This window comes from Xenopus laevis, chromosome 2L, assembly GCF_017654675.1.
Source record: "Xenopus laevis strain J_2021 chromosome 2L, Xenopus_laevis_v10.1, whole genome shotgun sequence".
Taxonomy (NCBI): Eukaryota; Metazoa; Chordata; class Amphibia; order Anura; family Pipidae; genus Xenopus; species Xenopus laevis.
The window spans coordinates 49,795,197-49,807,737 of NC_054373.1; the positions used below are offsets into that span (position 1 = coordinate 49,795,197).

General features: G+C 37.8%; 1 protein-coding gene across 6 annotated transcripts in view; it reads left to right on the forward strand.

The window, feature by feature from the left end:
• Window positions 1-12,541, forward strand: part of rap1gap2.L (RAP1 GTPase activating protein 2 L homeolog) — a 443,489-nt gene that overhangs the window by 420,126 nt on the left and 10,822 nt on the right. For all 6 annotated transcript variants that reach the window (XM_041581866.1, XM_018246321.2, XM_041581865.1 and 3 more), the window contains 4 exons: window positions 13-168; window positions 3,460-3,531; window positions 7,318-7,404; window positions 7,627-7,761. In XM_041581866.1, the coding sequence (XP_041437800.1) occupies window positions 13-168; window positions 3,460-3,531; window positions 7,318-7,404; window positions 7,627-7,761 (450 nt within the window). The remainder of the gene's footprint in view (window positions 1-12; window positions 169-3,459; window positions 3,532-7,317; window positions 7,405-7,626; window positions 7,762-12,541) is intronic.

Sequence of the window (12,541 nt, forward strand, 5' to 3'; positions counted from 1 at the left end):
ATGTAATTGTAGCTGCAACGGAAAAGACACATTGGTAATGATATTGTGGCTATTATCTTTCAAGAGGAAAACACCCCTTTCGTGCCAGACATGATTGCATCTAACTTTCTGCATGCTTACATTGTTGTGCAAGTTGAAAACCCAGACACCGATATCACAACGTACAAGGTAAGGCTTGAATTTCTCTTTACTAAGACTGTTGACCAGAGTGGACACATTATTTTTTTTTTTTTTTTTAAATGGTGACTACAAAGTTTTGGCTGATTTATCAAAGTTCGAATGTTAGAATTTTTTGTTTTTTTTTCCTCGAATGACGTCAAAACTCAAATGGTATCTTATTCGGATCGAAAAACCAGATTCTGTGAGTTTGAGTCCTGCAACCCGAATCATCGAGTTTTCGAAGGAAAAAAACACGAATTGATCGAAGTTCTTTATTCCAGTTTTTGCCCAAAACCCTCCGAAAAAAACTCAAACGTCAAGCAGGCTGTTAACCTCTTCAAATAGTTAAAGGGACCTCTGCCATTGACTTCTACATGACCTCGACAGGTTTTAAATGGTGTATTTTGGGATTTGAGCTATTTCCAGGGTTGAGGTATAATAAATCTCAAATATTCTAGTTTTTTTTTAACCTGAAAATTTTTTTGACAAAAAAATACAACTCGAATTTTTGTGAAAAAAAACAACTCGAACCTTCATAAATTAGTCTTTTTATTTTCAGTGATTTTTTAATTATTTAACGTGTTTGTTCAGTGGCTATCCAGGTATCTGGTTACTAGGGTCTGAATTACCCTAGCAACTAGGCAGAGGTTTGAATGAGAGGCTGGAATATCAGTAGGAGAGGGTCTGAATAGAAAGATACCTAATAAAAAGTAGCAATAACTAGGGATGCACCGAATCCAGTATTCGGTTCGGGATTCATCCCGGATTCGGGTTTTTTCAGCAGGATTCAGATTCGGCAGGATCCTTCTGCCCGGCCAAACCAAATCACAATCTTAATTTGCATATGCAAATTAGGGGCGGGAGATAAATTGTGTGACTTTTTGTCACAAAACAAGGAAGTAAAAAATGTTTTTCCCTTCCCCTATGCAAATTAGGATTTGGTTCGGTATTTGGCCGAATCTTTCGTGAAGGATTCGAGGGTTCGGCAAATCCAAAATAGTGGATTTGGTGCATCCCTAGCAATAACAGTATAATTGTAGCCTTGCAGTACAATAGTTTTTGGCTGCTGGGGTCAGAAGACTAAAGAAGAAATAATTAAATAAACTGTAAGAAATAAATAGTGAAGACCATTTGAAAAGTTGATAAGAATCAGCCATTCTATCGCATACTAAAAGTTAAAGGTGAATTACCCATTTAAACTGATATATAAACTGTAATTTGCTTGTTACTCATTTTTTAAATTTATCTTTGAAAAAAATTACAGATAGTATACAAGTTAAATAAATAAAACAACATGACTGTTACAACTGAAATACAATTCAATTTGTTGTACAAGCCCTTGTGTAAATTGCTCTTGTCCCTTCCTGTGATCATTGTGCCTTGTTTCCTGCAACCAGCATGTAGAAATAATCCGTATTGATGGCTGCCCATAATGAAGGAACATGGCTATGTACAGCCAGCACCAGTGGGTGTTGGCAAACAAGCTCTTCTGCAATAAAACAATAAACTCCAGCTGATAAGAGGGAACTTACAGTTTTAAACAAACTTATAAGAGGTAGTAATTCAGCTTCATTTGCCAGTTTGAATGGATAAATACAATATGTGCTGCTTGGTGAGGCGTCCTGTAAAGGACACATTGGCTCCTGTAAAGCTGTTAATTGTTCACGAGAGCAGCTGGCTTATCCTGACAATATTCTAATGCAAATATTATGAAAAGGAGGCCGTTTGCCCATGTGATTGTCACTAGGCAAAAGCCTGCGATAGGAATGTCAGGAGAAATGAATTGCTTTATGAAGGATATGGCAGTAGCCTGTAAATGTGGATAAGTTGTGCCAAACCATTATGTTTGGGGTGTGAGCCACATAGTCCCTTTGCCCACTCCCAGCTTTTTACATTTATATTTTTTTAATGACAATAAATATTAATCTAGTGTAGGAGGGGAGACCCCAGTATTGACAATAAGCACAGACTTTTGATGAGCTTTACTTACCTGTCTCCCTTGGCCTGGTAGCTGACTTGGTCCTCTACAACTTGCATGATTCTCAGCTAGCATCAGGCAAAGCTCTAGTATGAATTTCAATTGTGAGATATAGGGTTGCCAGGGGCTGCCTGGGTGAAAAGTTCCTGTCGGATTTCCTAATTTGGACATTTAAGTGAATGACATGGCGATCAGCCAATTGCTGATTGCCACGTCATCAGTCCCACCCCTGACCTAACCTGCCCACCTCCCCATGTCACCCATCCAGCCCCAGACTTCACTGGGCCACCCCCTACGTCACCAGCCCGCACCCCTACATTACCAGCCTGCCCTCTGCCCTTTTTCGCCAAAAAAAAGGCAATTCTAGTGAGAGATGATATACAGTATATTGTGTACCAGCTGATGTGTTCCAGCAGCAAAAAGGCTGAAACCTATTAGTAAGCCTGCTGACCAAAGACAGACCTTGTATTGGTGCGTCCATAAAATAAGGGCAGTAAGCCCCTGCTTGAAATGATACCAGACTTTCAGCAAAAATTTGAGTTTTTGAGGTTATTTTTTTGGTCAAAACTCACATATTCAGATTAAAAAAAAACTACATTTTTAGTGTTTTTTTTTTTTTTTAAAAACTCAAATTATTCAAGATTTATTATACCCCGACCCTGGAAATAGTTGAATCTGAAAATACACCATCTAAAACCTGTCGAGGTCATGTAGATAGCAGAGGTTGGTTGAACCATTTGAAGATGTTAATAGGCTTCATGATGGAGTTTTTTTCGGAGGGTTTTGCCCAAAAAAATCGATCAATTTAAGTGGTACAAGTGGTACAGTGATCCACAGCATTAGGTGGTAAAGTGATCCACAGCTTTAGGTGGTACAGTGATCCACAGCAAGAGGCGGTAAAGTGATCCACAGTATTAGGTGGTACAGTGATCCACAGCATTAAATGATTTGGGAATGTTTACTGAGCCACACTGAGATCCATTTGCAGTGGGTTCTCTTTCCTCCATCTTGGTTCTTTCTTTCTGGTGGCCTAAAAAATTGTAAAATGTAGACAAAGCACAGCTATCTAAGCATAGAAGGAATTTTCAGGCTCTCAATGAAATTGGAGTTTGTCTTTCTCCTACTAAACTAAAAGTTACTCAGGGTTTATTTGGACAAAAAGTTGAGCTTGAGGAATGTGTATTTGTTAACATCATTGACTATGTAACTATGTATATATCAGCAGGATATCAGTGATGGGAGGATACATGTAGATCCTTCTTGAGGTTTATGTCAGATGTAAATTTTAGATTTGCAAGTGAGACATTTTTTGTTTTTGTTAGATATCTGTGACTGCCAGAGAAGATGTGCCATCATTTGGGCCTCCACTGCCAAATCCCCCAGTATTTCAAAAAGTGAGTAACATGAAACATGAAACCTTGTCTTTGTGTAATATCCTTGTCATTGTATGGTTTCAATGTGGTGTTAGTGTAAGAGTGACTATTCCAAGGGCAGATGTAGAATGGACACTAGGCAGTACTATGAAAACATTGTACTCAACGTTAAAATCAATATTACCTTGAGATTAGGTTGCTCAGAAGTTGCAATTTTTATAAGAATTATTTTTTTTATTTAAATTCCAGGTTTGATTTATCCACTAAATGCAACATTAGACACTGACATTATTGCTAAAGAGAAAATTGAGTTTTTAAGAAAGGTGTATGTTATGTATTCACGCTGTTACCGTAATAGTTATTTTTGCTTTCTTTTAATTAAATATTTCCCAAAGTGTGCGCTTTTGCGTCTCGCTGGTTCCTTTCCTTTTTCTGCAAGAAGCACATTGTTTGGTTAAAGTGATTCTAGGGCATCTAGCAGTGCTATCTACTGATAAGCGCTTAGGGGAAAACTGACCGCAGATTTGTCCTTTGATAGGATTTTATTGAAAGAGCAGTATTTTATCCCTATTTGGTATAATAGCTGTCATAGAGAGCGCTGAGATGCCTGCTAGTGACTCAGAAATCAGAAAGGGCCGTGACGCAATGAAATTAACACAATTATCGGCTCCTTTCTGGGGAACTCTGTTGGGAGCAGGTTATCGTTTGGATAGAAAAACGACTGACAGATTTTCTCAGTCAAAATATTAGTCATGGTTTTCCCTAAGCTGTCAGAAATGCGTCAGCACGTCAGTTTAGATACCTGGAGAGATCAAAGAAACTGGAGAGGAATTTGAATACCAAATGTCTTCATTATTTTCCTTTTTTCTTGTAGTAGCACTGGGCTTGTCAGGAGTGTCATGCCAAAGCGGTACATCTTGTACGATGCGATTTTTAAACACGTATCCCATACAACATAGTGGCAGCTTGTCACATTTGCTGCTAATTTTTGTTTTGTCACATTAAGGGTGTAATTCCCCTTTAGGAGCCCTAGAGGAAATTATTTCCCTTAGGCCCTCCTGTATTAATACTGAAAAATTCAGCGGGACTTAAAGTAAATAATTCCCATATATATTTTCTAAATACACCAAAGCACCCCAGGTTGTGGTTGCAGCAAGTACTAGCATATTGCTTATCTCACCCAGGTGCAAAAGTCCAGGGCCAATTTAACATACTGGTGCCCCTCCATTGGCATTTAACACCAGGGAGCCTGGGCACTGAAAGTAGCGCCAACCATGCTTTCTTTGCTGCTTTGTATTGACAGACTAGGTATGGGGGCATATTCATATTCTTACCTACTAGTGACTCAGATTGGGGTGGGGCAGGGGGAAACTGATTCAAAAAGGGTAGGGTGGTTTATTGCCCTTTAAAAGTCCTACCTGGCACATACTATGATCATGTATGCTTGTCATACAAACCTTGCCAGGCTGAATCAGGTCTGGTGCACTCCAGTGGATAATGATTGGGGTTTTCCTTCCATCAAAGCTATAACACTAGCACAGGGGGTGTAACTACAGAGGAAGACCCTGCGGTTTCAGGGGGGCCCAACGAGGCCCTATTTAATGAGCATTTTTAATATATCTTGGTAGGATCGACCAACTAATAATATTTTGGAGCCTTCATTGAATTTGCTGTGGGGCCTAGTAACATCTAGTTACACCACCGCACATGCCAAAAAAACATGATTCCATAATTACCTTTAATCCAGTGGCACCATGCTTACTGAGTCCCAAAGACACAGAGTCACTCACTGCCCTGACTTTAAATAAAATAAAAAGTTGCTTGAAAGAAATTGATAGAAGTCATTTTACTCCATTGTGTAAGATGTAGTTGAGAGATGCAGAAAAAACATTTTAGGTATGAAATGCATTGTCCATAAACCAACAAGGATCTAAACACCAGCAATGCCATTCACTGCTAATAATAAACGAAACCTTTATTTTTGGCCTATTCCCATTTTCCAATACAATAGAAGAGATCGAATTTAAACTGCAAGACTAAACTGAGCCTATCCTAGAAGTTAATTAGATTAGAAATGGGCTCTTGTTTGTTCATTTATTCTTTCTCAGTTACTAATCAACAATTCACTTTGCTAAGGGTTTTTGTGCTTCTACAAATCACCGTATTGTTAGTGCCAGGCATAATAAGCAACCTGTAACCCTCAAGATATTGAAGAACTACAGGTTCCAGCATCCTGGCTGCACATCACTTTCTAATGTGCTAACAGAATACAATCAAAGTGTAAAGTGCTGATTGGGTCCCTTTAACAGAGTGCTGAATCAAGAAAGGTAGCAGGTTCATTCAATGTGCATAAGCAATTTGGGGTCCCACAAGGTGGGTTTAGGTGGAATTGGTAGGTACAGGTAAGCACGGTTAATTGCTTGAGATGCAGAAATGTTCTGCATGAAACCTCATATCTAGTCTGCTATAGAGCGAATGCTTCCCACTTCCATCATCCATCATAATAATAATTATGCTCCCATATGATCTGAAAAAAGAGAGTAATACAACATGGATGCAGAGTTGTACAAAAGATGCATACTGTGCATGAAGATGAATACATGTAAGCTATATACTGTAAATAGGTTTTGTTTCTATTATTTTGCATTTTATAACATCTTGGTATCTGCTGGTTCCATGGCTGAGCTGCTTTGGTTATTTTCTCCTGTTCAGGTATACTTATGTTTCCCTCTGCTGGCAGGCCGTAGAAATACAATTTCTTTATTTAGTGAAAGCGTAACATTTTCCCTTTTTATTAGGGTGTATGCTCTTGTGTGCCGGTATGTATCCTCTTTGAAATGAGGGGGCTGATACCAACCGGTGCCCAGTGAAAACATTCTCTTTGCCTGATCAAATCAGATCATATCTGAATAACTCCTTACTATTGTAAAAGCAATATAATAACTACTCTTATATATTCAAATCACAGGAAAGAAAATGCTACTGTAAAGTAAAACATGCTTTGCACAACATACCTATTTTTTTATGTGCAGGTTTGCAGTCTGTTGTCTTGAAACCCGTTATTCAGAAAGCTCCAAATTACGGAAAGGTAGTCCCCCAACTCCTTTTTTCTCTCTGCAATAATAAAACAGCACATCAAAACTAAGATATCCTTATTGGAGGCAAAACAATCCTTTTTGGTTTATTGATTGTTTAAATGATTTTTTATTAAGGCATGAAGATCCAAATTATGGAAAGATCTGTTCTTATATATCCACGCCTGACCTACCCATGACTTTGACGTCACGGAGGGCGTGGGGTGGGGCCAGCATGCATCTATAAAGTGGGGCACAGTTAGGAAGCTGTCATGGGTAACAAGAAGTGCTTGGCCTGGAGGGGTTTGGAACCACAGATACTACCACATCAGGGGCCCACAGGTCCCCCTTCTTTGTGCGCATTATTTTTCATGTGGCTGCAATTGAGTTGAGGGGGGTCAGGAAGGAGTGCAAGCAAGATGGGGAGCAGGCCCATTCAGACCCTGAACATACTATACTGTAGTTACAGGAGTATCCAAGATACTTCCAAATATAACCCTGTTTAGCCTTCAGGCTAGCCACACCCTCAGCCTATTCAAAACTAAGCAAACTCTTTGGTGAAGTGCCTAACTAATCTGCATTTTAGGGCTCCATCATAATGGCACTGATCAAATATGGGTTTTTCAAAACTGTCACCTTATCTGTTTTATTTAAATTATGAGTATCATAAAGGAACAACTGAAGGTCCTCCCCCACAGTTTACTATATAGAGTATTTATATTCTGTTTTCCAGAATTCAGAGTTCCGTGAATTTTTGCTGACCAAGCTCATTAATGCAGAGCACGCATGCTGCAAGTCGGACAAGTTTGCTAAGCTCGAGGTAAACAAGAGGATCGATAAAAGCTGTAGATTCTGTTCATTTATGTCGGTTGGGAACTATTGCAGTTTCTAAAATATAAAAATATTTTATACAAATCTTAAAAAAATACATTAGTGTGCTATATCTATATATCTAGCATTGCTTAACATGTTCAGTGTTTTGATTGCTAAAAGTCTATCAAACACCTTTATCCAAAACACCTTTCTTCCTACTCAATGGTAGGATCGGACAAGGGCAGCACTCTTGGACAACCTTCATGATGACCTTCATGTACATACACAAGCGATGCTAGGCCTGGGCCCAGAGGAAGACAAGTTGGAAAACGGTGCTCACGGTGGATTCCTGGAGTCATTTAAGGTAAGTACAAAGGATAGTTGGATAATCATCTAGTGATCCCAATGGTCTATATCAGGTTCTATATCTCTTTAGTCAGCAGAAAATTAATAGTGGGTATCCTATTTATTGTCAACTAAACGCCTGCAAATGGCGGGCAAATTGGGTTTATAAAATAAAACTACCAATGATAGTTAAAAAATAAATACTTTTCTTGCAGACTCCTTACTTTTTTATAAAACTGCAGGAAATTATATATTGTTTTAAAATAACACCTTGAATGGGAAAGTTAGGATTCCTAAATGTTGCTGAGCAAAAAGGGCAAGCGACAAATTGTTAAGGGATTATTACAGTGAAATGGATGAGCAATTTCCTCGCAATAATGAGGTGCATCACTAAGGGAATGTATGTTCCATGAAGAGTTGAGCATAGTTTAGTATAAGACAATCATTACTAGCTGCAGGCAGTACAATTTATAGACTCTAGCGCGCAGACCTTGCACACCTGATATGTTATTTGCTGAGATGCTGAAAGATAAGATGACTCACTCAAGGTTACAAGTACTTTCCTCTCTAGCCTTGAATGGCACTGTTATCTATGGCAATTACAGATGGAAAAAAGGTAAATCCTTAATGATTGACTTCAGTTAGACATGGTTAAAAATGTACATAAATATATTTTCAGTATGCTACTTTTTTTCTGGTTTTGTATGCAATGTTTTATATTTATAAACCAGAAACAGCAATTGTTTTATATATTTATATATATATATATATATATATATATATATATATAGATATAGATATAGATATAGATATAGATATAGATATAGATATAGATATAGATATAGATATAGATATAGATATAGATATAGATATATATAGATATATATATAACCAACTTTGTCCATTTAGCTGAGGCCCAGGCAACCTCAGATAATGCTGAACTACACTTTCTGAGTTATGATAGTTGCCTATGATAGTTAAAATTTAAATGTTACAGATAACTGTGTTATGGAGTAAAGGCAAGTAGGAACCTTTGGAAGTTGAGATGAATAACATACTGTTTGTGATAGTGTCTAAACTACACTTTCTGCATCTCTCAGATATTTGAGTTGGTCGAAGGGTGCCTGGAGGTATCGATCTGCTTTGCCAACACACAGAGTTATGATAGTTGCCTTTGATAGTTAAACTTTAAATGTTACAGATAACTGTGTTATGGAGTAAAGGCAAGTAGGAACCTTTGGCAGTTGAGATGAATAACATACTGTTTGTGATAGTGTCTAAATTTAGTTTAACAGAAATCAGGGTATGTAAGGTGATATTATGCGTTAATAGCTAGTATTGGACTGGGGTAAATAATGCCCACCAGAGAACCTGACCTCAAGGGCCCACCAACCAAGTTGACATTGCCTCCCACCAAGCCACTGGCAACTACTGCTATAACTGGGTTTTCTTGTACCTCCTGCCAGCCTGGTTTTACCAATATTTTTTTTTAACCTCTGCCTTTTTTTGTCTTTCTTAATACTCATATACTTCTACTCCTCCCATGATACAGTATTTATCAATTTGTTTATCATTATTATTTCTATCTCTGCCTTTAGCTTTCCATTCTATCCTACTCTCCCCCTCTTTCCATCTGCCAGTTTCTATTTATTATGTTTCCCAGGCATGTGCCATTCTCTCCCCAACCAACATTTGCAATTCTTTGCCTTCTGCCATCTTTCTCATTACCTTAGTGCTATTCTCCCCTCTATTCTCCCTCTTATCATAAGCCATTCTCTTTTTATCCCATGAGCCATTTACTCCAGCTTCACACTTTCATTTCTTAGCTTCAACCCCCTGACTACAACAATCTCACTTCAACCCTCATTAACCCCACTTCCTCTTCCCAAGCTTGCCGTTGGTTTAATTATGAAAAGCAGTGTCTTGGTCCCTGATGGAGCATGCTGCTCTTAAGTAAAACTAAAGTATTGGACCAATCAGGACTAGGGCCTGGACGGAAAGGTTCATCAGGACTGTTGCCATCCAAGATTTCTCCTGGTATCCCCGTGGGCAAGTCCAACCCTGTTCATAAAAGTGGATGCATAATTAAAGAATAATCAGCAGATATACTACTACCTACATCATCTATTTTATATTCACTCTTGGGCACTGAGGTCATAATAAGCTCTTCTTGTATCTGTCACACATATAATTCACAGGAAATACTGTATTCTAAAGCTATGCTGCTCAAAAGTATGATAACTAGGTACAAGTCAGCTTATTTTATATAAATTGCCAAACTAATTGCACCAGTCTAGATGTTCAGCAGCTCTACAACAATAAAAACCCAAGTCTTGAAAGTTGTGCACAGGAGATTGCCATCTTTGATTCTGTTAAGCCATCTTTAGGTTATCAGTGACACTCACAAGCTTAGTGTAGTCTTGGCAGCTGTTGAGAATCTGAGCTTAGCGCAAATATTTAAGCAGAACATGAAGTTTACACAGAAGCTGATACAGGGCTCATTAATTCTAAAGTAAATTGCCCTGGTTTATGATCTTTGGATCATAATTGTTTTTATTCTATATATACTGTACAGTATATTGTGAGTCGGTCCCTAAGCTCAGGTAACTGACAGCAGCACAGAGCATGTGCAGTGAATCAGCAGAAGAGAAGAAAAGGGAGCTACTAGTACTTTTTGGGGCACAAATCTTCACTGCTAATGAGCTGTCATTGCTGTTGGCTGGTGCAAACCCCCAAAACATAATGTAAAAAAAAATTCTAGCCTAGAAAACTTCAAGCTTTAATTCTCCTTTAAGCACACACAATATAATTCTTTGCACTTGTGCTTTCTTTACCGTAAATGAGCCCTCGTATTTTGTGTTCTCTGCTAAATCTTTAGATGTACTACTTCAAGAGAAGTTCAGCCAACATTCTGGTGTAAGACTTTCTTTAACCACATTCTTAGATTCACAATATTTTTGCTTCACTTATGCAAAGTTGAATGATCTTTTAATTTGTCAAAAGTGCTTGTGGTGAACTTGTTGTGTCTAAGAATAAGTGTGCCACACACATATATAAATACATTGGAACTACAGTACATACTTATATCTAGTCCTTTCCTATTCCAAACCAGATGGTTTGCTCAGATACTGGGAATAGTGCCAGGACTGACATGTGGGTAGAAACAGCTGTACATTGGTTAATTAAAGAGCATCCATCTTATATTAGCAGTATTTTAGTTTATGTTAGTTTGCTAGCATTTAAGCACTGGGTAAATGGTGTTATTTTGGCACATCGTGGTTGGCATAGCCATCTGCTGGGGTGTTTGACTGGTAATAGAGAACTAAATGTTTTTCTGCCTAATTGCTTAGAATCACTTTTTTACTTTTAGGGCAACTTTCATTAACAAAAATTGGGTTGTAAAAAGGCAATGACCCCAAAGTCCGCATTCATTAGGGAACACAAGTCATTGAACTATATTTTCATATTATCAGATGCCAAATGCTTTATTATAAATATGAAAAACAAAAAAATCATCCTGTTCATAAAGGAAAATACACAGTATTTCACAGCTAGAAAAAAAGTTTTTATATGGGAAAACAATTCATATTATTACATAAATATAAATAAATAAATAAGTGTTGTTTGGGTAAAATGTATTTTCTTAATGTACTGATAAAGTCACGCAGGAACATTAAATCTCCTAGTATTTCCTAGTGATTGTCATTTCTGGCAAATCAGCTGCAGTTTTCTCTTGCTGTATGGCAGGAGTTCTACCCAGGGCCACCATTAGAAATCACGGGGCCCCGTACAACAACATTTTTGGTGCCCCCTGGCCCCGCCCACCCTGGCGCCCACCCCACATCACAGTTAAAAGACCGCACAGAAATCAGCTCTAAATAAGTAACCCCCCACACACACACACACACACAAGTTATAAAAAGCTATTGATGGTCAGGGCCCCCTTATAAGTTAAAAAAAAAAACATGTTTTTTTAAAAAAGCATTGGTGCCCCAAAGAATATTTCTTTAAAAAAAAAACATTTGTACCAGGGCCCCCTTACAAGTTAAAAAAATTGGGGCCCCCAAAATTTAAAAAAAAAAAAAAAAAAAACATTGGTTCCAGGGCCCCCCTTACAAGGGGCCTGTTATCCAGAATGCTCAGGACTTGGGGTTTAGTCAGGATAAGGTGTCTTTCTGTAATTTGGATCTCCACACCTTAAGTCTGCTAAAAAAAATCATTTAAACATGAAATAAACCATTTAGGATTGTTTTGCTTCCAATAAGGATTAATTATATCGTAGTTAGGATGAAGTGCGAGACACTGTTTTATTATTAAAGAGAAAAAGGAAATCATTTTTAAAAATCAAAAATATTTTATTAAAATGCTGCTTTCTGGATAACAGGTTTCTGGCTAATGGATCCCATACCTGTACATAAAATGTATCTCCCAGGAAAATGTTCCTTTACCAGAAAGGCTCATTTAACATTAACAGTCATATGAAAAAGTTTGGGAACCCCTCTAAATTCTTTGGAGTTTTGTTTATCATTGGCTGAGCTTTCAAAGTAGCAACTTCCTTTTAATATACAACATGCCTTATGGAAACAGTAATATTTCAGCAGTGACATAAAGTTTATTGGATTAACAGAAAATATGCAATATGCATCATAACATAATTAGACAGGTGCATACATTTGGGCACCACAACAGAAATATTACATCACTACTTAGTTGAGCCTCCTTTTGCAAATGTAACAGCCTCGTATAGACTTTTATGAGTGTCTGGATTCTGGATGGCGGTATTTTTGACCATTCGTCCA